The sequence below is a fragment of the Hippocampus guttulatus genome, chromosome 20, assembly GCF_054856545.1.
Source record: "Hippocampus guttulatus isolate MCC_2025c chromosome 20, RoL_Hgut_1.0, whole genome shotgun sequence".
In the NCBI taxonomy this organism is placed as follows: domain Eukaryota; kingdom Metazoa; phylum Chordata; class Actinopteri; order Syngnathiformes; family Syngnathidae; genus Hippocampus; species Hippocampus guttulatus.
Window position 1 is genome coordinate 357,057 of NC_141280.1, and position 25,836 is coordinate 382,892.

Genomic DNA, 25,836 nt, shown 5'->3' on the forward strand with positions numbered 1-25,836 from the left:
GGGGGGGGCTCTTCAGGATTGGAGCGCTTTGGCTTCAGACACCCTCGGTGAATGAGCCAAGGTCACGCAGGCCTTGCCTGGAGGGAGAGATGAGACGCTGTCTGGAAACGGGCTCCGCTGGAGAACAACGCGACGGGCACACTCGCGCCAAAGAAGGATACGCTCGTGCTGATGATGCGTATCCAAATAAGCCTCTTGTTGGCGGCGTATTTGCGTGCTTTCAACCGCTCCAAGTTGCCTCTGTGGACCGCTGCGGGTTCAAGACCCGGAACGCAGTCCGGCGGCCAAATCGGACCTTGTGCGGAGGAGCGGCTCTGACGCTTGTCCGAGAAGAGAAAAACTGCAGGATGGCGGCAGCCTCCTGTGGTGGCACCGCACCAAAAAGGTGGCACCGCTCGACTCCACGCGCTCGGCCGCCTCTGAAAAACAATTTGAAATGAACTCGCGTGCTCCGATGGATTAATCACCCCGATTTGTCCAAATTAGCCTTGATTCGGCTAAAAACGCCTTCCTATACATGGTCGTTTTTTTCGGCTAAAAACGCCTTCCTATAGTGGTCGTTTTTTTCGGCTAAAAACGCCTTACTATACATAGTCGTTTTTTTGGGCTAAAAACGCCTTCCTATAGTGGTCGTTTTTTTCAGCTAAAAACGCCTTACTATACATAGTCGTTTTTTTGGGCTAAAAACGCCTTACTATACATGGTCGTTTTTTTCGGCTAAAAACGCCTTACTATACAGTCGTTTTTTTGGGCTAAAAACGCCTTCCTATGTGGTCGTTTTTTTCGGCTAAAAACGCCTTCCTATAGTGGTCGTTTTTTTCGGCTAAAAACGCCTTACTATACATGGTCGTTTTTTTGGGCTAAAAACGCCTTCCTATAGTGGTCGTTTTTTTCGGCTAAAAACGCCTTACTATACAGTCGTTTTTTTGGGCTAAAAACGCCTTCCTATAGTGGTCGTTTTTTTGGGCTAAGAACGCCTTACTATACAGTCGTTTTTTTGGGCTAAAAACGCCTTCCTATAGTGGTCGTTTTTTTCAGCTAAAAACGCCTTACTATACATAGTCGTTTTTTTGGGCTAAAAACGCCTTACTATACATGGTTGTTTTTTTCGGCTAAAAACGCCTTACTATACAGTCGTTTTTTTGGGCTAAAAACGCCTTCCTATGTGGTCGTTTTTTTCGGCTAAAAACGCCTTACTATACATGGTCGTTTTTTTGGGCTAAAAACGCCTTCCTATAGTGGTCGTTTTTTTCGGCTAAAAACGCCTTACTATACAGTCGTTTTTTTGGGCTAAAAACGCCTTCCTATGTGGTCGTTTTTTTCGGCTAAAAACGCCTTACTATACATGGTCGTTTTTTTGGGCTAAAAACGCCTTCATATAGTGGTCGTTTTTTTGGGCTAAGAACGCCTTACTATACATAGTCGTTTTTTTGGGCTAAGAACGCCTTACTATACATAGTCGTTTTTTTGGGCTAAAAACGCCTTCCTATAGTGGTCGTTTTTTTGGGCTAAAAACGGCTTACTATACTGTGTTTTTTTTCGGGCGAAAAACGCCTTCCTATACTATGTCGTTTTTTTCGGGCTAAAAATGCCTTACTATACATGGTCGTTTTTTTCGCCTTTGCAAGTTGTTTTTTGACCCCAAAAAAATGACCATGTAGTCAGACCTTTTTTAACTGAAAAAAATACAGCTTTATCTCAAAAGGAGATTCCCACGCACCAAATCCACTGTAATGTGGTGATGGGGAGTCGTATTTTTCATGCACTTTGTATTTGTGGCGTACCTAATTTTGTTGGTGTTGCGTGTTTAAATGTTCCCATGGCGACCAGAGAGTGTTGCAACCAGACAGGATGTTCTTCGTGTCATGAATCATGTTTATTATTCTGTTTGGAAAACACCAGTTTTCGTGCAGGTCATATTATATTATTTGTTGTTTTTATCTGTCACACACACCTTAAAGGCTGTTGTCTAAACAGGTCCGTGGGGCAAAAAAGGTTGGGGACAAATCAGTTACAATACACTTAACATTTTAAAAGACATATTTGGATAAGAGCAGAGGTTATAGCCATAATACAATACAAGTGCTGAGTGCGGAAACTAGTGTGAACAGCAAAAACTTCAAAAAGTTGCAAGTCACAAACAGACCTATTCCTCCAACAGAATCAGGAATGCATTGCGTGTGTGTGTGTGTGTGTGTGTGTGTGTGTGAAAAAAAGCATGCAAGAATTTGAATAGAACACACCGGGGAAACATCCAGGTCACGTATTTACAACAGGAACCACAACAACACGCTGCTTGAGAGTCACACGGGAACACGCAAAATGGGATTCAGCTGCAGCTCAGGGTTAGGAAAACAAAAAGTTTTCAAACAGCTGAATCGCAGCGAGACGATTTTGACGCAGCCAGCTACTCTTTCCAGTGACAAAACACGGGCGAAGCTGACAGTTGCTAAGTACCCACAAGCGATGGGGACAATGAGTGTTTCAGTCAAAGTCCCTGTTGACCAGGACCAGCGGAGCCACCAGAGTCCACACGTAGAGAGCGATGCAGATCCAGCTGGAGGAGACCTTGACCCAAACGGAGGGCCACTTGCTCGTCATGGCTTCATAGTTGGAGTCGGGGCTGCAACGGAAAACACAATCAAGAATTCAATACTGCAGTTTGGCAGTTTTTTTTCATTTCCACTTCTTTTTTAAATGAAAACACCCCCCCCCCACCACCACTATTTTAGTTGATCTCATGAATGATCTCGGTCATGAATCCGAATCTGCGTCTGTGAGCGGCTCGCCATTCCTTGCTGCTCACCTGTACCAATTAGTCAGCGTCATCATGATGTAGAGCGAAGCCAGGAACAGCATGAAATGAAAGAAGGAATAGGAATAGGTGACTCCTTCCTTCTCGTTATCCACGGCGCGGTTCGCCCCGCCGCTCTCCTCGAGGCTCTCGGCCCGAGGCCCGTCGTCGATCAGAGCCGACTCGTCACTCGTCAGGGTCAGCTTGTTCACCTGAGCGTTGGACGAGTTACGGATACTGCGGGACGAGAGAGAGCGAGAGACGGTGGCAGTCTGCATGAGAGACGCGGGGGTCGAAGTGGTGGAGGGGGCAATTTGAAAAGCGCGGCTGCTTCCTTACCTGGAGTATAGCACGCACAGGAGGAACAGGATCAAACCCACAAGGCCCTGGGCGTCCCACCATTGGACCGCATGGTCCTCACGTGCAGGGGTGGTGGAGTTCAGCCCGATGATACCCAGAAGGCTTGGGTTGCATTTCCTGTCTGCGGAAGCACAATTGGAAAATTGGTTGGACCAGAAACGGAAACATCTGAAAGCACAGTTGGAAATCATCGGAGGTACCCCGTGGATTCAGGATAGAACGACCGAATCTTTTTTATTCTTTTTGTTTTTCTGGTGACGTATTCGGACAGCGGAGCTGGACTCAAAGCTATCGTGTTGTATTGACATTCAGCCAGTTTATTAGTAACGGTCTTGAAAAACAGATGCATTTCAAGGTTATAAAGGGCTCTCCATTACACGGCAAACGAAATGAATTGGAAGAAGAAGAAATTTCTTCACTCGAAAATGTAAATGGGAGACGTAAATGTCCTAATTCGTTCCAATACCCCCCGCCCCCAAAATACAGACAAAAATGTTTCCTCAAGCATAAAAATGCATCAAAATATGTAACAAATACATGTTACGATGAGATCGTTGCACAATAAATGAGAGTTGTGCATCATGTAAAAAACAAAGAATAAAAAGTTCTTACCGGGCTCGTTTGTCATTGCGGACCAGGTCAAGTACATGGTGTACAGGGTGACCAGGGAGGACTGCAGTAGGCCGGACCTGGGCTGGGACTCCTTCGGCCACGCGCGCAAAAGAGGCATCGGTCAGAAAAACTCACTCGGTAGCGACACAGCGTCAAAGTCGCGGCTTCGAGAGCCCGTCAAGTAAGGGGAGCGGGATGCTCACCTGGATCTGAGGCAGGACGGAAATGACGGACGCTCCGAGGCAGAGCAACATGTTGATGCTGATGAAGACCTTGTTCTCGGTGCATCCGTCAGAGTGGGTGTAGTAGACGTAGAACAAGACCACGGCCGCCAGAGACAACACGTAGTTGAGCGCGGTGACCGACAGCAGGGCTGCAAACGTGCCACCGAGTCATCACGGGCATTCCTATCTGGAAGCGTTTCTTGCGTGTCTTGAGCGCGCTGTTGCCGCTCCCCACTCGCCCGAGGGCCATACCTGCGTACCAGCAGCGTGAATTGCCCTCCTCCATCTTCTCGACCCAGGACTCGTTCCAGGAATGCGCAAAGTCAATGAGCAAAACCAACTGGATGAGGATGAAGCAGAACGCACCTGCCATTCCGATGTAGAACCACACTGCAAAGAACAGGATCACAGAAGTAGACCTTCGGTCAAAAGAAGGTCGGCCAGCCACGTTTGATACCGTCAGACGTAAAAGACACGGTAAGCTGCGGAAAGGGAAGTTACCGGTCGTAAAGGGACCCTCTGCGATGAAAAAAGACCCAACGGTGATGGCGACAGCCGCTGCAAACTTGAAGAACCAAAACCTGCAATAGAAAGCGAATGAAAAGGTTCCCCCGGACTCGTCTCAAATGTTGCAAATGCCCCAGGAGTGTTTTTCTAATTCACTTGAGGCGGAGTCCGCTTCATCATCACAGTCCACCACGGGACGTACAAACAAGCACATTCACATCTCAGAGCAATTTAGAGTCTTCCCGTAACATACGAGGCGTGTCACAAAAGATACCCAGCAGTCGCCACGTTCATTCCTATTTCCAATTGGCTTTGGCGACGACGGAGCTATGGTGGCTCCGGGAGTGCCTATGACAAAGAAGGCTGGGAAAGGGCGATCAACTCGCGCAGCGTGACTTAAAAGGGAGAAAACGTGTACTTTGTCGTGGAATGGCCCCGGTCCCGAAACTTTTATGACGCGCCTTGTATGTGCTTCTTTCTGGGTCTGGTATTCACCCGTTATGAAGCGCAGCTCGGGGGTCTCTGCTGCTCTTGACTTTGATCATGAGCAGAGAAAAGAGAAGGAAAAAGACGGCCATGCCGAAGCAAACGCGGTACACCGCCTTGTAGCCGACCAGCACGTCACAGTTCACGTGGCCCTCCACGCCAGGAATGGATGACCCCATGCCTCCCTCGCAGAATCCCGGAATCTGAAGGAAGACAGAAACGGAGTCGGCAATTTAGTCTTGACGAAGTGCACGAGGCAAACTCGATGCACAAATTTACAAAACTTATTGGAGTGATCCAAGAGGCATGACAAGAAATCAGTTGGCGTGACTTTCATACGATGGTACTGGAATGGCATTTTTTGACAGGTAAACAGGAAGGGTCTCGGGATACATTTTAAACGTAAGCCTCCCAACCCCGTTTGCATACACGCACGTGGCGTTACCTTCTTCAAATGCTCCTCCATGCCCGGCATCAGCATGATGCAGGCGACTCCCACTCCCAGCAGAAGGAAGAAGGCGTAAATGAGGCGCGTCACCGTCGAGTTATTTCCACTGGGGCAGCAGTGACAAAGCAGACAGGGGGCGCTGCCGCACAGACACGGGATCTGCCCAGAAAAAGGGGAAAATAGGTTATCCAAACTCATATTCCTGTAAGTAAATCACAGGGCAGGGTGGCGACTGCGATTCGGCCCCAATGTCATCGCATATCGGGCCGGAAATCAAATGATTAGAATCGTAATACGATCATACCGGACTCTTGTTTACATGGTGGCTGTGTCGCAATGGCTAAGCTCATAGCAGCCTCTTTTGTTGACATCATCGCCAAAGCGTCTTTACCGTTCACGACACAGGACACAATTAACTAAAAATTCGGGGAATAAAGCAACCGGGGTGTCCTGTACGAACACGGACACTACTCAATGCTCCAGGTTGTCGTTATGACAGAGTTTCTATTATAAAGTAAATCAACGAGACTTGTTTTGGCCTTGAAATCCACGAACGTAGAACCTAAGACGATTAAGGTATAACATTAGTCTTAACTATGAGTGACCTTTACATCCTGTGACATAACATTTACTCCATTGTAGGAAATGTTGATCTGCGTCACCGTAAAAATCACCCGGCCTTCAGTTTTGTTATTGCGCAGTCATGCCACCAAACGAGCAGGGGAATAAAACAACAAACGCTACTCACACGCATAATGATATAATGTCCATTTCTTATCGACGACAAACGTGCTACGTACCCAGCTCGCCATGGAGCACAACCCCAGAACGGCTCCCATGATGATATTTTCTCTTTTGCACTCGGATTCAGAGATGGCCGCGGGTCTCTAAACAGAAAATGGATGTTTCTACTGAACCGTAGTCTGACTACTCTTCTTCTCTGCCCGCGTCTTTTCACAATTGTACACAAAAAGGCTACTGCCCCCTAGAGGACCGTTTGAGCACTCCAGGTCATCTTTCTCAACTCAACTGTATTTATAGAGCACTTTCAAACAGCCATCGCTGCATACAAAGCGCTGTACACGGAGCAACTAACATATACAACAGTCAAGCAACAAATCGGTAACAAAGACGGTAGAAAGCACCGGGCGGATGAGCTTCCTTGCTTTCCTCCGGGTCAAAAAGGGTACGTTTTTAAATAAAATCTTTTCAAAATGGTTTTTCCCATTATATGCATGGATATGATTTGTACATTTTCAAATACAGTATGTAGAACTGTGTTAATGTGTTGAATGTATACCTATGGTAAAGTGTCAGCGCCCGCGTGGGTTTTTGTGTTATTTTTCTCTTTTTTGTTGGTAGAACGTACTTTTCGTGAGGTCAGGTCGAAAATTTCAAAAGGACATCTAAAATGATTTAGAAATGATCTGAAAATAAAACCCAAAGTGCAATAGCGCCGTCGTATACCAATCGCATCGCATGGCTTGGAACAAAAAGACTTCTGTTCTTGATAAAAGGCAAATATATACATATCCAATGATAATCAATCTTAAAGGAGAAATTTTGTGGATTTTTTAACGTGACCATGACAACTGTGGGCGGAGGTACAATGGCGGAACTCGGTGGCCAACTTCTAAACTTTTTCTGACCTCTCATGACTATTTTTCAACATAGCGACTGTTATTGGAGAACCCAACAAGGGAAGGGAGAGCTTTGTCTAACCTGCAAATCAATCGTGCCGCCATTGAAGCTTTATTTAAAGGCTGAATAAACTGCTCGGAATACATTGACCAATACAGATGCACACAAGTGAAAGCTTCCGTACAAACAAGAGGAACCAGATTAATAAAAGCAAAATAGCACATCATGTGAACGCGTTAAGGTCAGAGAGTTTTGGTTCACCGGGTGCCAACACCATCCATCATTCTGGTCTCCCCCCGTGTTGGTGACAATGAGCGGGTTCAAGTCTCCTTCAAGAGAAAAATTGCATTTTCGACATACAGTGGAAATAAAAGTCTACACGCCCGTTCAAAACAAGTTTTTGGGTATTAAAAAAAACTAACAAACAGGATCAAGTCACTCCAAAACTCCTTCCATCCACTGCAAACCCGATTAAAAAACATCAACAACAAAAACCGCAGATCTTTTCTTGGACAAGTAAAAATAGACAACTGTGACAACTTGGTTGCACAAATGTGCACACCCTCCTAAAAATCAAGTTCATCACATTCAAACTCATGCCCAGCGGGAGTCAGCAAAACCCTGCTGCGATTGAAAATGCGGGTTGTAGGAAGGCTTATTATTTGAACGACATCGCATCACCAAAGTTCAGGAGGCCGTCAGAATAGAGTAGAGTAGAGTAGTGTCATAGTCAAGACCTGAAGGAATTTAAACCACAGTCACTGGCATATAAATAGGATGATGACAGGCACGGTGGCACTGTCAGGGTTGGCAAAGGGAGGCATTCCAAGCTGTAACAAAATACTCTGTGGTTCCGTCACGAAAGGGCTTTGTGGAAAGAAGGTGATGTGGATAACAACAATGGAAAGCTGAAAAAAAAAACACACAAACAAATCTGTCCATCAACAGTAGTGCGGTTTCTGTCTTGTTTGCGAATGTGACAACACACAGCATGAGGGCCTTCGATGTTTGTTTCGTCGTCTACCGAGTTGAACGAGTCCTTTTTTGGACGCTTGCATCACCTTCACTCAGCATCGCTTTTTTCTTTTTTTTTCCGTTTTGCACACGAACAAACAAAGCCTGCTCAAAACAACGTTACCCAAGTTTAATTGCTGCAAAATCGGTGAGAAAACTTGGCAGACTAACCCAGTTGGCCTATGCGACCGTTCAACGAGCCCACCCCTAAGAAAATCCAAACACTGGAAGATCTACAGAAAAGAATGGTGAGACAAACTTACTCTGGTTGTCACAGACTCGATTCAGTACTCAAGAAAAAAAAAGAGAAAGGATTTGCACAATAAAGCTTTGACGAGTGCGGCTGAGTGATCTTAAGAGGAGCCGTGAGTGTCGGGAGGCTTGGAGGGAGTTTCCTCTGATGTTGCGTCACTGGTGATTGTGGTGTCTCCATTTTCTGTCCCGTTGTTCAGCGACATTCTCTCCAGACCCGCTGGAAGGTACAATGCGGTGTCACTATTTTTTTTTTTTGTAAATACTGATTAATAGTGCCTTGAGATATGAGTAATGTGACTCATAGGTTTTTCAAGATACAAGCCGCCATGAGGACAATGGTTTTTTTTTTTGGTTTTGTTTTTACTTTGACTTGTGAGCTGAAGTTTAGGGAAATCCTGTATTGGTTGAGGTGAACACAAGGTAACTTAGAAAAAGCAGCCAAAAAGTGAAAAAGAGGCTGCGATCTGTTTTATGGATTGGATTAGATTAAATTAAACTTTATTGTCAAATGTACTGTATGTGAAACATACAGTACATTATGCCACTCCCACTTGAAGTTTGCTGGCCAACTATACATACGACAATTGCATTTTGTATCTTTTAAACAGCCAACAAACAACCGCTTGGCTCAAAACAAACACTGCAGAAACAACGCAGAGAGCAAATGTCTTAAAGTTGCGGCCCGGGGCCCATTTGCGGTCAAGAGGACGATTGCCAACGTACCCTGTAATGACGCGGCTGCCGAGTCGCCGCTAGGTGGGGCCGTATTGTTCTCCAGCTCATCCAGGTAGAGTCTGTAGCGATGTCCGTTGTCGTCTTCATATTCCACATTCTCATCATCGCTGTCCACCTCTGGAGCCACGTACACCACTTCAAACTCGATCTGTCCTGACTGGGATGAGCGACCGACACACTCAGGGCTTTGGAGGAACAGAGGTGTGCGCACGCAGTACCTGTTGGGAGAGAATGGTGACGGCCTCCTTGTGTTTGGCATCACGCAGATTGATGCTGTTGACCGCCAAAATGGCGTCTCCGACATGTAAGCCTCCACATCGGTCGGCGGGCTGGCTCGGGTGGATCTCTGAGATGAGAATCGGAACGCCGTGCTCCTTTCCTCCCTGAGAACACGGCGCACGCATAGACACGCACGCGTACATAACAATACAAAAAGTCAAAAGTTCTGGCTGCGAGCGCTCACCGTGATGGAGATACCCAGACCTTCATGGTCCTCTTTGACTAGCGACACCTTCCTGATAGGACCCACTCCTTGCGTTTTCTTCAGCAGGTCTGGATCCTACGACGATAGCCAAGAAATGAGCTCCGGAAACACGTCTCGGGCCAGAAGGTGGCATTTTGACACTCACGTGCCCAACGGGCGAGGGAAGCGGTTTCTTGGGATCATTGCGCCCCTTGCATGCTCTGATGACGGTTTTGTGGCGGTGAAGGTGGATCTCGGCCTCCAGTTGGTTCCACAGCTTGTCGTGTGCCGGCCCTTTCATGTCACGGCCCAGTAATTGGATTTGCTGCACCCTAGGATGAAAAACAACCCTTCCGTTTCTTCTTCAGGTGAACCTCCAAGTACAGGTTCGCTAGCTCACGTTTGGCCAGACAAGCTTTCCGAGTCAAACATCTGAAAGCTCACAAGAAGATAGCCTTAATGTTCTTCACGCCTGACTTTGGGACCGAGCGCTTAAGATCTTCACCTGCTGCCGTGGCGACCTCGGTTGGCGCGTCAAGGTTTGCTTCTCAGAAATGGGTTGATGCAGAGAACGCATTTGGCAGTACAAACGTACGTGGCCGAGTACAATTGAAGGTGACCATAAAAACAAACATAAAAACCCTTCTGAGAACCGCCATAAGGTAAGCAAGGCGAGGCGGGTGAGGTCAAGGCAACGTAGAACGGATCCACAGCAACTTCAATGATCAACGTTAAGTTAAAACACCAGACTCGCTGCGGTACAACACGATTCAAGCCAAATGGGCTCACCTGCCAGCAAGTTCCTTATCCAGGTATTTGGCAGCCAGTCGAGCGCCGTACACCTCAGCCTGCAGTACTGCCATGTGCCGACGGAGAGCCTCGTTTTCTTTCTTAAAAAGTCTCACGTCGGCCTCAAGCCTCGCCTCTGCCAATTTCTCCTTTTTACTGTCCTCCAGCGCTTGTTGCTGCAACGCAGGACATCCCGCGTAAGCACCACACACATGCACGTATGCACACGAGATCAGAAATACGGTGCAGCGCAGAAAACAGAAAAGAACCACTGTCGATTAAAAAAAAAAGGCTTCCTTGTTCCCTACATTTGTTTTTAAACGCCTCTACATATCATGTTTCGTGAATGCCTTTTAATGCTTTCTCATGACTCGCGGAATCCATTTGAAACGTTGTGCTCGTGTCAAAGAGGCATGCGTGTGCATTGAAGCGCAATCCATCTTCCGTGACACCTGTTTGACAAAAGAGATGCTGGTGCTGCTGCTACGACTACGACCACCATCACTACTACGACTACAAAGACACGCACACTAACTTACCATGTGTTCCAATGTTGGGGCGGGCTTTAGCGGAAAAAGAGGCAGAAGAGGAGAAAGAAGTCAGAGATTAATAAGTGATTCTAGCATGAAACGGAGTTAATACTTTTTAATACAACTGGGCAGACCAGGTACGAATTTGGATCGCATCAGGATTGAAAGAAGGGCTCAGAGGTCATGGTGGCGATGCAGAAGACGCAGAAAAGTCAGACAAGTGAAAAGGATGCTAGAAGCCCAATCAAGAGGGAGTCGAGTGTAACAAGATCCCACGGTAGGGAAAGAACCTGTTCACCACCCATCTTTGAAGCTCGTCTTAAAACTCGTTTTTATTCTTTGGCTTTTCACTCCGCATGAGACTGTATTTTTTGTTTGACTGTTTCGGTGCTTTCTATTGTCTTTGTTATTCATTTGTTTTATTCTTTGTTTTATGAATTATTTTGGTGGTTGTTTTAACATGCTCTAGATAGAAAGACACTTGAGTTGTGTTGAGTGTCAACTTAAAAGTCAGGCAACCCAAAGTTGTCCGCCAGCTACGTACGAGTCTGTCTTTGATGGAATCGGAGTCTGGCGCTTGGCCTTCCTTGGCGTGGAGCTGCAACTGGAGAGCGTGAAGCTGCAGTAACTGGTCATGGACTTCTCTCTCCACGACTGCCCGCTCCGCTTTGACCCCACTTAGCTCAGAACGGAGATCTACAAGCTGGGCCTGGAAGGAAGGAGGTGGTGAGGAACAGCTCAAGGAGCACACGCACACCATTGAAATCGCTGGTTCTTCTTTTAGCAATCAGATTGTACTTTTTTTTTTTTTTTTACGATGGACGATATCAGACCATGATTGAAAATTCACTTTTATGGCGTACTTTAAAAAAAAACGCATGAGTTCACTTTTATGGCGTACTTAAAAAAAACGTATGAGGCCGTTTCAGCCTATTATAGTCCCGAAAACATTGGCGAGAGCGTGCATAGCGAATCGTCAACTACTAACCTCGAGTTTGTGGTTAAGTTGGAAAACGGTCTGGGATTTGTGGCACAACTGAGCAAAGCAGGAGCTGAGGCTGGTCATCTTCTGCCGCCCCTCGTACGTAATGTCCACTTGATCGGGGTCTATTTCCCCGAGCAGCAGATCCACGTCCACGAAGGCTTTGTCAAACTCCTTCTCGAGCACTTCGAGCCAGCGAAACATCGACATACTCGAGCCGAGGGCCGAGTTGTGGCCCGCCGGAGAGCATCCAGCAGAGGCGGACATGGCGAAAACACAGCAAACGTTCACGCTAGGCCACTAGCCGCACAACGTTAAGCTTGCTTTGAAGATGACAAATCTTTGCGAAAGCCGCCTTGTTTTTGAAGCGTGAAATAGTCTTAAAATCACAATGGCGCAACGATACGACAATTAAAGACGGCAAATATCTGATGTTATTTTTTTCCGATGACAGTCACTGCTGACCAGGAAGTCCCTCATCATCAGATCGGTCGTGCCAAGTGACTACTTCGGTCTGGGCCGTCTGGCTGAGCCCAAGGCAAAAGCAACGGAATGTCGAGCGATCACGTACGATCCAAGTCACATAAAAGGATCTGAAAAAGAGTCTGGCGAGAGGGTAAACAATCAAGTAGGTCATCTATGAAGACTATGGATTGTCAACCGTGATTACGATTACATTTGGTGTGACATTTTGGAAATTACAGTAATAGCTCCTCTGCAGTAAGAGAACAACCACAATAATAAATGAAGCGTCACATTTGACTTGTCATTTTCAAACACTAATTCATTGTCATAAAAGAACCGAGGGGTATTTTTGTCACCAGAATGGTGTCTGTACTCTGTAGCAGTGTAGGTCTGTTTCTTCTTTGCCAAGCTGTAAAATCATCTTATTTTGACCAAAAGGTAAAAATGACAATTCACAATTGTGTGCCATGCCTATGTTTTGAAAGCCCCAGAATAAATATAGTACATATATTATACATAGATATCTCTATATATATTGCGAACAGCATAACTGTCCTTGACTGGTCTTTATCATGTCTCTTCAGTATTAGGTGAGTCACTACGTCGTCTCCTCTTCATATGCTTTCCATCTTCTGCTTGGTGCTGCTCTGCGTGTCCTGGAAGAGGAGGTGTCACTGGGAAGCTCTGCCCATGCCCCAGAACCTGTCTGACAGTCATGTTGATCCTGGAGCTGTGGATGTACCTGCAGCATACAACCCAGTCCTCCTCGGACACCTGCTCCACAATAGCGCCACCCTGCCAGCTGCATCGCTCGGTGTCGAGAGCCGCCACTTCCTGGTGGGCCGGAACAATGCGAGGCACGGCGTGGTAAAGGAGGCGGCTCAGCCCTGACATGACCATAACATCTCCGCTGTGCATGTACATGGCGGTGGGACTATCCTGTCTGTGAGTGCCACCCAGGAGGAAGATCGCTGACTGGCCAAAACTGATAAAAGAAACACATTATGCACGTGTTTGCAGTTGAATCGGTTTCTTTACTATACAGGCACGAGAACGCCACATTGTTACAAACCAAATGCTACATGTTTTCATTGAACTCTACTGACATACCTGAAAGAGAGCAGTGGGCGGCTGTGATCCAATTCGGATTCATCCACGTGGATTCCTAAAGAGGAATCCGACCTGTAGTAGTTGAGGATTCCAGCCTCGGCATTGAAGCCTGTAAAGCCGCAGGCAGTTGCTATTTGGTGAGACAGGAGGTGGAGCTCAGTTGGGAATGGAGTGTAGTGATCTGCAGAGTAAGTCTACGAAAAAGCATGAAACATGAGGTTGGCTTCAGTTGAATGTGCACAAGAAATTGGAAGAAAAAAAAGTGCTTTCTTCATGGATGTCATGAACAAAAGATTTCACCAGAACAACTTGGATTACCTTGCTGTTCCAGTTGTAATGATAACCCAAGGTGACCCAGCGCAGCCTCTCCAGAAGAGTTCTGGGCTCCCTCTTTCCAACAGAAGGGCAACTGGCGGAACGTTTGAGCACAGTCCTCACTTTATAAACAAGCCAAGATGCATTGAAAAAAATTTTAAGCTCTGCAAAAACTACATAAATAAATAAAAAACCAATTACCTAACTTGAAAGACATGCGTAACTAATTTCTGTATCTTATATTTGGGTCTTAAGTAGGAGCTATTTATTATTGACACATAAAACATCAAATCTCAGCTGAAAGGTTCTTGTCTTTTAAGACAAGTTCTATTTGCAGACATGTCTGGTTTTAGTATTGGGATGCAGAAATACAGTCTGGTACACTTGCCTCACCTGAGGTTGGATACACTCTTGTCCCAGATGTCCTGGGTGTCAGTGGGAGACATGTGCATGTCTAGGTTGCAGATATTTGGCTTCTGAGGGTAAGTCTTCAAACACTGTCGAACCCAGAAGGGCTGGGAGCCGCGAAGGAATGGATTGGTGATAAAGATGAACCCTAAAAAACGCAATATCAAATAAAGTCAAAAGAAAGGCCCTTTAAGTTAAAAGCGTACTAAGGTTTTAGTTGTCCATTCAATATTGTCATGGTCTTAACATTGTAGTCAAACTGTTGATTAATTTACCCGGATAGCCTTGCAAGGTGAAGGCTCTCCAGTCTTTGACATGATGTAATCCAACGTTGGCAGCGTCACCGTCACTAACGGCAGCTGGATCTAGTTTCACTGGACGTATCTGCCACATATACACACAGAAATCAGTCTAATTTTCAACGTTTTCCAACACACACACACATTTTTTGTATGCGAAGAATATAACAAGTAGTCGTCACAGTTCAATTTACAGGAGACAGGTTGCTGCCAAGCAAATGTCCAGAATTACTTTAACCTTATTACGATAATGGTTTAAAATAATGTCCGAAAAGAACATTTAGATGAATACATAATTATTTTGATTAGTAAGTCATTAAAGTAAACCATTGGTTGACATGCGCACGGGGGTGTCTCTTTTTCTTGATGTATTTATATTCGCGTCACCTTGTCATTCGTCACACATTTGGAAAAATCAATAACATCGCTGAAATCCGGCGGAGGGTTTCTGCGCTTATACAATTTAAACATTTGTCGAAAAGCATCCTCTCCAGTTTCCACGACGGACGCCGCCATCTTCGCCATGTTTTAGTTCTACTTCTACGACTCGTGTCGGTGTTGCGACTGCCACCAACTGGTAGGAGGGAGTTGCTGTGAGTCAGGACTCACACGCATCTGTGACAAGAGTTTATTACCAGTCGAGAACAACGATAAAATAGTAAATAGTCTTGATGCTTGAGTTAATTAAATATGTACAGTACATTTGTAAAAAACGAAAATAAAATCTAGGCAAAATAGGAACCGGAAGTTTCACATTGCTTCCGAGGTCAAAGTTTCAATTCAGGTCGGAACATGGCGACGTCGTCGAGAAAAGTGTTTGAGGTGTTTGTATCAAAAGTTCCATGGACAGTTGCTGGCAGTGAGTTGTTTTTAATTTTCATTTTAAATACAGCGTTCATTTTATGTGCCAGTTACAAGCGTATGTCCGTTCACTGAATGTTTTATGCGTTTACGCCCTTTGTCTATTAAGCAGTCACCTCTACTAGCTACCATTGCTCATCCTTCTGTGCTGGATGCGTTGACTTGTCTTTCAGAGGAGATGAGGGAGTACTTTGGACAATTTGGACAAGTTAAAAGGTGTCTTCTACCATTTGTAAGTAACCCCATAGACGAGTCAACTGTGGAACATCTCTTCTTCGGCCGATCTTATTCATTTCTTTGTTCGACATGATCTCCTGTCTGCTTCGTAACAGGATAAAGAAACTGGCTTCCACAGAGGATTCTGTTGGGTGGGTTTCAGCACGGAGGAGGGACTGAACAACGCACTGCAAAAAGAGCCACACTTACTGGAGGGAGTTAAGGTTAGAGTCCCGATGGCTTGAATCTACATTGTCTGCTGTTTATGCCGACGAATATAAAGATATCTTTTAATCAAGAGGATCCGTGTAGTTTGCATCCCAATATGAAACCCTAATGGTTTTAATATTCATAATATCCGAGCTTGAACAAAATCCAGAATGCTCCAAAATCTGCACATTTGATTTCACAAACTGCAGAAAACAGACTGTTTATTATCGAAAGGATCAATATGACTTCAAACCTATGTATAAAAAAATGTTTTCTTCAAAAGATATTTTAAAGGTGTCATGGACTTTTATGTTTTCAGCTTCAGGTTCAGAAGAACCAGCGGCCATTTTCTGGACGGAAATCAAACAAAAATGAAAATGAGTGAAGCACCTTTCGTGTCCCCGTGATCGTCTGGAAAAGTTGTTTTGTGTGTGTGTTAACATCTATGTGTTATACTGATTCTTTGTGGGCCCGAGTATCTCTGAATAGTTTTTAGTTCTTTCTGTCATGTCAATACAATTTACTGCATTTCTTGTTTCCAATGTACGTCAATTAAAAAAAGTAATTCAAGCCCAGTTTGGTGACTGTCATTTTATGTTCATTCCTCCCCAAAATGATTTTTTTTAAATGCTTATGCCTAGCGGAGGGTGGGAAAATACTGTGATGTGCGTCATGAAGAAGTCACCATTGAAAAGCAAATGCAAGCTTAAGGGTGTTCATCGTGAATATCAAAGAACTAAAAGGAAGAAAGTAAAGCCAAATTCTGTCTTTTTTTTTTTTTATTTGGGCTGAAACATGTATACAGATAATTTAACCAGTTTACTGGGTTGCGGAGGTATTGTATTTTTTTTAACTTCCAAACATAAATGCATTTGTTTGAAATACGCTGATAAAATGTGGCAGATCTATCTGTAAACAAAATTACAATCGCCCATATCTCATTACAAAAACAAACCAAAAAACATTGAATAGCGCTAAAGAAAAATGACTCACGTTTTGTCTCCTCCATGAAGAATACAATATTTACAAGTCCTTCGAGTTCAAACATTGCTACTTCCGTCATGATCAAATGCTGCAAATACTGAGTGTGTAAACATGGGCGATGCAATCCATGCCGACAAGTGATCAGTGTCACGAATGACATGGCGTGAAAGCTGACATAGCAGAAACAGAGATGTTGAGGGGTTATCTTCCAAAGCACTAAACTGATAAGCCACAAAAAGAGAAAAAAGTGACGGAAAATATTAAATTAAGTCAGCATGATAATTATCTCTTTGGTTGTCCCCCCCCGCACTTCCCCAACACTGAGCAAATCAACACGAGGTTTTATATCCTATTAAATCCATTTTGTAATTAAAAACAACTCTCAAGTCAAACGTCTATACAAAATTCGAGACCATACAGGAAAGCTACTTGTGGGTCCTGAGAAAAATACAAATTGATCTTGCTTAATACATCCTATTTCGATCCCATCCGTCGAACAGAATTCGTGACAAAAAACACACAAGAAAAATCTCAATTGGAGCTAAAAATCTAACAACATGAGTGGTTTTGTCTTACCTCAAGTATAAAAACAAATGTATATATACAAAAATAGACATCCTACCAAGACTTTCTTTGCAGAGGCATCATTTTTGCATCACATTGCAAAAGATGACATTTTCTTCCTCATTCTTTTGCAAATAGTTGATGAGGTCAATAAAAGTCCGTGTTGTAAAAGCTTTCTTGAAACGTACTGAACGGAGGGGGAAAAAAAGTTTCCATTTTTTCTTTTGAAATGCTAACGCAGGTCATGACCCCAAAAAACAAAGTCACCTGGCTCAAAAAGCATCCGGCATCAGTCCACTCAGTAGACACGGGGGATTATCCGGTAGCGGACCGTTCGGCAGTATTCGTCCCAGGCAGAGCCGTACTTCCTCCTACAATCGCTCATGTCCCGAGAGTTTCGGTGCACCAGCAGAATGATGAAGTAGATCATGTAGTACCATGGCAGCAAGTGACTAAAGCCTACACAACAAAATGTCGTCTTACAATCACCGAGTGTGGTCTCAGCATTATAGATTTGAAAAGTCGGATATTTTAACAAGGGGGTTTCCAGAGCATATCAATCGTATAGTCCCCGGTAACCGTGTATCTATTATTGTTGGGTGTATGAATTAATTATTAACGTGTATATATTGCTGTCGAATGAAACACGAATTTTATTTGGTTATTTTTATTACAGAGTGGGAACGGAATAGGATCATAGTCATGATGACGATAATTATACATCCTTACTTGTAATTGGAGCTGGAACTCAGGAATTTGTTTTGTTAAAAGTTTGGTTTCGCGATCTTGCTACTCTGGTGCTTTGACTAGTATTGTTAATTCACTTTGACAATCAAGCAAAACGCACAAAAATATAAAGGAAGAAATATATATATAGATTGTTTTTGGACGGGAAATAAACAAATACAATTTGGAAATCAGCAGCATCTGTGAAAAGTGACTTACCGCACGGTATTGACCAGGCCAGAGCCATGATGAGGTCTCCTAAGTAGTTAGGGTGACGGACGACACCCCACCAACCAGACACCAGCAAACTCTTTCCTGTTGCTGTGGGAATAGTCCTCAGATCTGTTTAAAAAAAAAAAAGGAAAATAGCACATCGTAATAACAATGAATGTTAGAAGATCCAATAGAAGATCCAACACTTACGTGAGAGTTTGGGGTCTGATGGGTTTCTCCTGAAGGCATTTTTCTCAGAGTTGGACGTTCTGAAGATGTAGAAGCCGATCACTGAACGGGAGACGGGCAATGGAGGAAATGCGATTACTGGCATTCGCGCAACACTAAACTGACGAACTTAGCGAGTTGCGCTCTCTTCTCACATTTGAGCAAGACGATGGCAGCGACGGCCGCGAGGCTCAGCTCATTTGGGTGGCTAACCAAATAATAGGCCTGCAGGGTATAGGTAAAAGGCACCCACACCAGGTCTCCAAAGGCCAACATGAAGCCAAAGCCATCATGCATCAAGTCCATGGTGGTCAAGATGGCTTCCTGAAATAAAATATGCATTCAGCTAACATGATCAATGTCCGAACTTGATGAAGTCTTGTCGGTTTCTAAAAGGTATAGGAAAATCAAATCATTGAGGTTCCGCCAACGAGTTTTCTGCGTACCTCATTCCAGAGGCCGTCGACTACATAGAGCAGCTGGAAGGCATTCACGAGAATCATGGCATAGGACGGCGTGTCCAAACCTTGCTGCTCCATCTCTGCCAGCGCAAACGCAAAGTTGATCAAGCACTGAAAAACAGATCCGGGGTCATTACACACAAGTTGTCAGGGACGGACTCAATCTTGCCATCATGTCACCGTAATCCAAAGACGATTAACGTTAGACCCAAAAATCCAGTTCATTAAATTTGCCTTCAAACATCCAAATAATTCCACATCAATTCAGCATACAGCATTTTGTATGCAGCGGTGGTTGTGTTAAAGTGCTTTATGAATACACTTCCGAGTTGAATTTAAAGTAGCGCCAACGGAAACAATGAAAAGTCTACCACAGGCAAATTTCACATGAGACTATTTCATTTGTTGCACGTGCACCAAACCTACTAAATGGCTTGGGCTTGCCTTTCATGTCCACTCACCCAGCCGATTAGTCCCGGACGCATCTCACAGAAGAATTTCAAATCAAAACTTTTAATGCGGGGATTGAGCTCATGTCCCTTGAAGAAGTCATACACCATATTGCCTGGAAATAGATGAAGAAAATGAATTCATAAAGCAGACAGGGCATAATGAGGCATACGTTTTTCTTCATCTTGGCGTTACCAGAGCTTCCCCCAAGCGCACGCTGGTCCGGCGGAGCGTAGCGGGAACGTATGTACAGGTAGACACTGAGCAGAACAGAGGTGAGGAAGGCAGCTACAGCAAGTTGTAAGAAGTGGCCGTGGATGTACGTGAGGTCAATCCCCTGGTGGACGGCTGCGGCTACAACCGCGGCACTCATCGCAATGGCAAAGAAACCTGATCAAAAGAAAGCGGCGATTAGGGATGACACGGGACCTTAACATGCACTCCTTTCGCCACAAATACTTTGAGATGGCACGCTAGCTTGCATTAGGCTAAATAGTCACTCTGTCAGCTCTTCCGCAGATGTGCCGAGAGTGAGAGTTCAAAGCTACCACAAGACACCCCCCCACCCCCGAAGCTTACCATTGGTTCTGTACGTCAGCCTCTCCCCGGACCTCAGTGGCATGCCCTCGCTCAGCTGCAAAGAGGGGGAGAATTAATAGCTTCGCTCACTGCCGAAGCGAGAATCATTTAAGGCGCACAACATAGAACGGCTTCACGGACAGATTTGGTGATTGTATGTAGTTCACAACCGTTTCCTAACCTTTCCCACAGGCAGGATGTAGAGGAGGACCTGAAATAAGATCCACAGGATGACCAAGCCCAGGGCCCGAGCATCCCAAAAAGTCTCCAGGGGTGGTAAAGGGGGTGGGAAGTTGACTAAGCTGGGGTCCGCCAAGTTGACTTGAAGAATCACAAAAAGAACCCAGGATGGTAGGAAGAGCAACCAGAAGTACGCCCCTGAAAGATGAGACAAGCAACAAGTTCAGAAAAGCTCAAAGTTGGATGTCATATCGGCATGTCTACAAATGCCAATTGTGAATACCCTAACAATGATTTGGGAATCATTTTCAAATGCGATTTGATGGCACATGCTCTCGTTCAAACGGATCAAGTTGAGTTGATTTACACATTTATTTCAGCGAGTCTTTTGCGCACTTGTGGTACTTGCGCTGCACTTGAAGAAGCACTGGTTTAAAGGACATTGAGGTCCAGCATGGACGAGAGTGGAGGCGACAATTTGCGGAAACCCCATGACCATAATACAACTAGAAATTGTAACTTAACCTGACGAAAGCAGTAGCTGTCTTGTTGTGTTTGTTTTTGCGTCTCCGAGTAGGTGGGGTCGGAGGGCGTCTCCTCCAGCGCCGCACCCGTTCATCGTTATCCTCGATGGACTACGTCAGGACTGCCTCGCCGACCACTTGCTGTCGGATCGTCGTTGCCGTCACATTGTTGTGTTTCTCATAGTGGTGCGTTTTGTTGTTACTTTGACTTTTTGGGTTTTTCAGGACTTTGTAAGTGCTACCGATTTAGTTTTTCCAGTGTACCCCTGCAGGTGTGTTTATGCGCGCCCCCTTCACTCTACTGGGGGTGATGTGGTTCTCTCTGTGTTTTGCAACACAAATTACAGCAGTGAAACTTGAATTTTGCCTGAAGGGGTTACAGTGAGTATATGTTTTAAAAAAATGCAAAATGCAAACAAAAATCTCAGCTGCATCCAGGAACCTACCAATCTTGCCCCCAAAGTCAAGCTGGGTGGAGACCGTCGCAGCGGTACTCGTGACCTCGTTGGTATCCTCCAGGCGGTGTGGTTTGGTCTCGCTATCGTGCTTCCTGCGGCGCAGATTATAGCGACTCTGGTTCTTCTCTGTCTCCATCTTTGCCTCAGACTTGTCAAGACAAAAGCCAGGTTTTATTTTATCAGGAATAATCGGAACGCTGCCCTGAATGGTGGGGAAACTGTCTTCTGATGAGTTCAACGTTGCGCATGCGTGCTGTACATAAAGTTGGTTTTCTGCAACACCATAAACCCGTTTAATCGCAGAGATACAATCCAGACGTCGCATGAATGGCAAAACATTCACATTCCTGAGAACGGCAACCAAACGTAACAGAGCACAACATGATCATCATCATTAAAGTGTCAAAAACACTGCTTCTGTGATCAAATTGAACTCACCTCATTTACTTTGTTTGCAGTGTTATTTTCTTCTTTGTTTTCGTGCTTACTGTTGCGATTGCTCTCGGCAGCCATTACGGGCTGCTGCTGTCAAACAACGGATGAAGCGTATTGGGAGATGGACAGGGACCCAAAAAAAAAACAACCCAAAAAAATACAGACAAATGTGGACAAATGGAAACGTGACTCCTTTAGTCAAAGGAGGAATAAGGCAGCTAGGCCTCTTACCAGAGGACTGAGTCGGACTTCAACCATTTCCTGCAACTTTGCATCCTCGCGTGACGATGGCACGGTCTCCGTTACTGCTGCAGCGGCAGCCGCCGCCACGCGTGAGGTAAAACGGTGCGTGGATCTCCCCGGGGACCGGGAGCGGCTGCGCCGGCGGCCCGGTGATCGGGAACGAGAGCGAGAGTGGGACCGCAGCTGGAAACCATAAGAATTCTGGAAGCGATAGTTGAAAATGTGTTGAAATGAAATACCGATTTTTTTTTGTTGTTGTTGTTGATGACACAAATGAAACGAGAAACACACACAAATGCAAAAACACAAGCGAGCACCGTACGTACAAACTGAATTAAATGCGTGGTAACTGGTCCATTCAACTGACCCAAGCACCAGATGTCACTCACTGGGCCACACCCCTTAAAGGCACCCATTTTGACAGTAGCTGTTGTGAAGAGAGTCTATTTTATTCCGTTTAAATATTATGTTACAGGACAGTGCGATTTTTCTTCATTAAAAACACTTGGGCCTCTATTTTCGTACACAGGTGCACGTAACGGTGTGAGTTAAACATGATACGGGTCGGATAAATGGTGGAAAATCTTTTGAAATGATTTATCTCGGTCTCCCATTTTTTGTATCACCCCCCTCCCCCCCAAAAAAACGCATAGCAAAAAGATGTGTGTCGATATTTTAAATCCACTGTAAGCTCCGCTGCTACCTTGATGTCCTGCTCCTTCAGCTCAAGCTCAGTTCCATCCTTGTAGATGACCGTGTAGAGTTGACTTTTGGCTTCGAAACCCAAAACCTTCACTTCGTAGTACAGGTTGCTGCCAGGCCAGCGGCCCATCACCATGTCCCCTTTGTGGTACTTCACGCTCGGCATTGTCTTCTACTCCAAGAGGAAATATGAAAGACAAAGGATGGGAAAATAACAGCAGAGTAAGAAAGGGGGCAATGCTTGAAAAATAAAAATAAAAATGCGGGAAGCAGTCATTTGTATTTCAAGCAAGCGCAAAGTAAAAGTCATGGTCTTCACAGACTATGTGCGTCGTGCCCCCAGAAGCACAACAATGTACGTAGCCGGTCAATCTGTAACATTTCTCATCAACGGAGGGGAATCCCGCGCTATACATTTTGTTCGTCAGCAAGGTCCCAGCGGCAATTACCTTCCCACGGTTCGTTGTAACGAAGGCCGTTTCACTATTTTGTGGGAAAAATCTGGTCGCTATAATGAAGTTTGCATGATTACGGTGTTCGTTGTAAGCAAAAGGAAAATGAATGACGTGAAATTGGGACAGTGAAATGTGAACGTTATAGGATCGGTCGAGTTGTAAACGGGGTACGTTGAAACGAGGTCCGACTGTATCTATTGGTGGTTTACTGTATTGTTAGACCAATTCTTCAACAGTGGGGTGTTTGTTTTTCCATCAGATTGTGTGACAAAATTCCTCGGATTATTAGACCTCGTATACCAAACTGTAAACAAGGGAACTGCACCTGCTCAGCGTATCGCCGGGACTCCTAATCTCCAGCGGCAACCAATTTAGAATGGTAGAATCCCGCTATAGTACATGCCGTGGGCTACAATAAGGTTGGCCCGGCAAGGTCAGCATTATCCATCATCAGTGACCAGAGAGGCTCAGCGTGTGGAAAAACAACACCAAGGCAGAACTGCTGACAGGTCAGTCCCTGCTCGGTTTAACTAGAGCCATGTGTCATTTGAGGAAGGACCACCATCCACTTTGTCAAACAAACGCTTTCACTGCCACTGTCCATTATGCCAGCGAGTGTGAAGACAATAGAGTTTTAGCTCGGGCCACCAAATATGTTTCACAAATGACTCTTTTCCTAATGAATCATCGCTAATGAAAAGTTTGACCTGAAACGTATGACTTTTGTTTCAATTATTTTCAGAGGAAACCAAACAATGTGTTTTATCATTAAAGTAACCCATGTAGAGGTCAAAGCACTAAGGACGAGAAATCTTCCCCAAAAAGGTTCACCAAATAATTCAAGCTAAATCAAATGGGTCGCAGTTATAAACCACTTTCACCACCAAAAAGCAAAGCTGACTTCTTACTCACTGGCAAGTTGGCGCACCGGGATTACTGCAGTCAGGCAGGCAAAAACAAACATGTAAAAAAACAATTAAAAATAAAAAAACCTTAAAATTCAGAGAAGGACAGGACACACGCAAAATTAGTTCCTGCGACGTGGCCTGGTGCATATGGGAAGTTAGTTTCCCATCAAATGGCTCAGAGGCCAGCGTGTGCGTGTGTGTTTGGAGGGGGAGGGGGGGGGGGGGATGCAGCATGTGAATCAGACTGGAAAAAAGTCTCACCACAGATCTGATCATAGCACCCGTACCAAGAACAACTCCTTTTGTCTTTTAAGTGCTTGAGCTCTTTTTGTAATATCTATTTGATTCACCCATGTGAGAATAAGCGAATTAGAAAATGGATGGGCATCTATTTGATTTGCTAATATATATCATTACCGTGTTAAGTGATTCGTTTAATCATGACTTCATTTTGGGAAATGTAACTGTTACCAAATTGAACAACCGTCAAACATCTTGTATGTAATGAATCCCATCACATCTAAGAAATTTTACAAAATAATTAAATTAAATAATGACTATGGGATACTCATGTTTTATTTCTGTAGAGATGAGGTGATAATTTGGTGACTATTTGTTCTAAATAGATATACATACATATGTGTGTTTATATATAGAGAGAGATATATACGCGTATATGTTGTGTATACACGCACACATAAAGTGTCTATATATTCCTCCTGAAGGTCAAAAAGACAAAATGAGTCAAAACATGAAAAGTCTTACAGGGGATAAAACTCCACAAAGAGTTGTAATAAATGGTAAAAAAAAATGTACGTGAGATAAATAATAGGGCGTCTGAAAGTTTAATTCATGGTAAGTACAATGTACACACACACACACACACACGCGCGCGATAACTGCTTCTTTTACGTTAGGTTGAACGTCGTCCCGCTCCACCGACAGAAGGGAGGGAAAACGTCATGGATTCAAATTGTGTTGACGAAACGCACACCGTCGCACACGAATCGTTCGGCCAAGAACCCACTGCAGTGGGGAACAAAGACACCTCACAACGTGTGGAGCAAAACAAAACAAATACGACATGTAGTCATCTGAATTAGCACGTCTTACTTCTCGTAAGTTCATAGTCGATGTCTAATTCCTGAATTTCAACCATGAACGTTACCCCTAGTCGTTTGTGACGTTAAAAGGTTGCAACAACGCAACGATAATCGTGAACAGAACCGAATAGCGCCATGAAATATATCAAACAGAAGTGTGAATTTGGGGGATATATATATAAACACATACCGTATATGAAGCTATGGTTGTGTTCCCCGCATCGGTAGAACAAGTAGGGCTAAGTCAGGAATTAGTCGGAGTCACGATACCTCAGATCTAGCCTTAGTTCCGAGCTAGCTACAGCTAATGCCAATCAAGTCCCCGAGAAGAGAAACGGAAGCGGTTTGATCATTCGCATTACAAACGTGTGCGAGAGAGGGATGCACTTACCACTCGCTTCGATAAATCCTAATAAGGAGAAAACGGGTTAAAAAAAACTTCCCGCAACAAAGTTACGACCTCAAAAAAAAAATCAATCTTAATATTTGAAATTGCAAGTCCACGAACGTCTGACGTAGGCGTGTATCTCCCTCCCTCTCGACAAAAGCCACTGGTGACCGGGGAAGCGCGAAGGCGGCCGATTGGCCAGCTCCGCAACATTTCAAACTGTTCTGCGTGATCTCATTGGTTGTCACGAGATTTTAACCGCGTTGGGACGCGCGAGCCCAGCCAGATAGGCAAATAAATACACTACACTTAAGGAACAATGTACTGTACTGGGAGTTTCATGGTGTGTGTCAAATGGACTCGCTGGGGCTTCAAAAACAACTTAGAACAAGAATTTAGATAATGCAGCAATTTTGAAATGTCTATAAATGAAAACGTGTGTGGGCTCGCTTTGTCACGCCACCGGTTGTAAGGCGGTTCAAGCGTTTCCACCGCATTTTGATCGCCTTAC

The 25,836-nt window shown here is 44.7% G+C and overlaps 5 protein-coding genes across 8 annotated transcripts; 1 reads left to right on the forward strand and 4 right to left on the reverse strand.

The window, feature by feature from the left end:
- Positions 1-1,854: 1,854 nt before the first annotated feature.
- On the reverse strand, positions 1,855-6,396 carry serinc1 (serine incorporator 1). The gene is made up of 10 exons (XM_086099658.1): positions 6,232-6,396; positions 5,429-5,590; positions 4,993-5,186; positions 4,492-4,571; positions 4,243-4,380; positions 3,970-4,139; positions 3,767-3,857; positions 3,134-3,275; positions 2,807-3,031; positions 1,855-2,623 (listed from the first exon to the last, which is right to left on the reverse strand). The coding sequence occupies exons 1-10, from the start codon at positions 6,268-6,270 to the stop codon at positions 2,485-2,487; spliced, it is 1,380 nt and encodes a 459-aa protein (XP_085955784.1). The 5' UTR covers positions 6,271-6,396; the 3' UTR covers positions 1,855-2,484.
- Positions 6,397-7,164: 768 nt separating this feature from the next.
- On the reverse strand, positions 7,165-12,621 carry gopc (golgi-associated PDZ and coiled-coil motif containing). Of its 2 annotated transcripts, XM_086099659.1 has the most exons (9): positions 11,847-12,621; positions 11,403-11,567; positions 10,868-10,891; positions 10,329-10,504; positions 9,706-9,871; positions 9,540-9,635; positions 9,295-9,459; positions 9,065-9,233; positions 7,165-8,558 (listed from the first exon to the last, which is right to left on the reverse strand). In XM_086099659.1, exons 1-9 carry the CDS (start codon positions 12,105-12,107, stop codon positions 8,440-8,442), a joined length of 1,341 nt encoding a protein of 446 aa, XP_085955785.1. In that variant the 5' UTR covers positions 12,108-12,621; the 3' UTR covers positions 7,165-8,439. The 2 variants fall into 2 exon arrangements, with proteins under 2 accessions (XP_085955785.1, XP_085955786.1); XM_086099660.1 differs by lacking the exon at positions 10,868-10,891 and having other exon boundaries at positions 11,847-12,619.
- Positions 12,622-12,763: 142 nt separating this feature from the next.
- On the reverse strand, positions 12,764-14,963 carry alkbh1 (alkB homolog 1, histone H2A dioxygenase). The gene is made up of 6 exons (XM_086099662.1): positions 14,825-14,963; positions 14,414-14,522; positions 14,124-14,286; positions 13,734-13,824; positions 13,416-13,609; positions 12,764-13,290 (listed from the first exon to the last, which is right to left on the reverse strand). Exons 1-6 carry the CDS (start codon positions 14,960-14,962, stop codon positions 12,876-12,878), a joined length of 1,110 nt encoding a protein of 369 aa, XP_085955788.1. The 5' UTR covers position 14,963; the 3' UTR covers positions 12,764-12,875.
- Positions 14,964-15,165: 202 nt separating this feature from the next.
- slirp (SRA stem-loop interacting RNA binding protein) lies at positions 15,166-16,299 on the forward strand. Its single transcript, XM_086100433.1, has 4 exons — positions 15,166-15,296; positions 15,472-15,530; positions 15,631-15,738; positions 16,044-16,299. The coding sequence occupies exons 1-4, from the start codon at positions 15,230-15,232 to the stop codon at positions 16,107-16,109; spliced, it is 300 nt and encodes a 99-aa protein (XP_085956559.1). The 5' UTR covers positions 15,166-15,229; the 3' UTR covers positions 16,110-16,299.
- Positions 16,300-16,499: 200 nt separating this feature from the next.
- On the reverse strand, positions 16,500-25,463 carry lbr (lamin B receptor). Of its 3 annotated transcripts, none has more exons than XM_086099657.1 (14): positions 25,329-25,463; positions 22,473-22,643; positions 21,758-21,970; positions 21,530-21,613; positions 21,080-21,239; positions 20,111-20,307; positions 19,930-19,984; positions 19,546-19,740; positions 19,362-19,465; positions 18,886-19,011; positions 18,595-18,763; positions 18,422-18,502; positions 18,218-18,340; positions 16,500-17,731 (listed from the first exon to the last, which is right to left on the reverse strand). In XM_086099657.1, exons 2-14 carry the CDS (start codon positions 22,635-22,637, stop codon positions 17,571-17,573), a joined length of 1,833 nt encoding a protein of 610 aa, XP_085955783.1. In that variant the 5' UTR covers positions 22,638-22,643; positions 25,329-25,463; the 3' UTR covers positions 16,500-17,570. The 3 variants fall into 3 exon arrangements, with proteins under 3 accessions (XP_085955783.1, XP_085955780.1, XP_085955782.1); XM_086099654.1 differs by having other exon boundaries at positions 21,530-21,616; XM_086099656.1 differs by lacking the exon at positions 25,329-25,463 and adding an exon at positions 25,128-25,280 and having other exon boundaries at positions 21,530-21,616.
- Between the last annotated feature and the right edge of the window lie 373 nt (positions 25,464-25,836).

Coding starts and splice junctions, on each gene's coding strand:
- alkbh1 (XM_086099662.1), bottom strand. CDS start 14,962: ATGGCGAAGATGGCGGCGTCCGTCGTGGAAACTGGAGAGGATGCTTTT. Junction 13,825..14,123: donor AAGAGTGTATCCAACCTCAG/GTGAGGCAAGTG, acceptor ACGTTCCGCCAG/TTGCCCTTCTGTTGGAAAGA. Junction 13,291..13,415: donor CGCCCACTGCTCTCTTTCAG/GTATGTCAGTAG, acceptor TTCTTTTATCAG/TTTTGGCCAGTCAGCGATCT.
- slirp (XM_086100433.1), top strand. CDS start 15,230: ATGGCGACGTCGTCGAGAAAAGTGTTTGAGGTGTTTGTATCAAAAGTT. Junction 15,531..15,630: donor AAAGGTGTCTTCTACCATTT/GTAAGTAACCCC, acceptor GCTTCGTAACAG/GATAAAGAAACTGGCTTCCA. Junction 15,739..16,043: donor ACTTACTGGAGGGAGTTAAG/GTTAGAGTCCCG, acceptor TTATGTTTTCAG/CTTCAGGTTCAGAAGAACCA.
- serinc1 (XM_086099658.1), bottom strand. CDS start 6,270: ATGGGAGCCGTTCTGGGGTTGTGCTCCATGGCGAGCTGG. Junction 5,187..5,428: donor TGGAGGAGCATTTGAAGAAG/GTAACGCCACGT, acceptor GTCTTCCTTCAG/ATTCCGGGATTCTGCGAGGG. Junction 3,858..3,969: donor CCGTCCTGCCTCAGATCCAG/GTGAGCATCCCG, acceptor GCGTGGCCGAAG/GAGTCCCAGCCCAGGTCCGG.
- gopc (XM_086099659.1), bottom strand. CDS start 12,107: ATGTCCGCCTCTGCTGGATGCTCTCCGGCGGGCCACAACTCGGCCCTC. Junction 10,892..11,402: donor ATTCCATCAAAGACAGACTC/GTACGTAGCTGG, acceptor TTTCCGCTAAAG/CCCGCCCCAACATTGGAACA. Junction 9,234..9,294: donor TCACCATTCTCTCCCAACAG/GTACTGCGTGCG, acceptor CGCTCATCCCAG/TCAGGACAGATCGAGTTTGA.
- lbr (XM_086099654.1), bottom strand. CDS start 22,637: ATGCCGAGCGTGAAGTACCACAAAGGGGACATGGTGATGGGCCGCTGG. Junction 18,764..18,885: donor TCGACGGCCTCTGGAATGAG/GTACGCAGAAAA, acceptor ATTTTATTTCAG/GAAGCCATCTTGACCACCAT. Junction 18,341..18,421: donor ATCAGACCCCAAACTCTCAC/GTAAGTGTTGGA, acceptor TTTTTTAAACAG/ATCTGAGGACTATTCCCACA.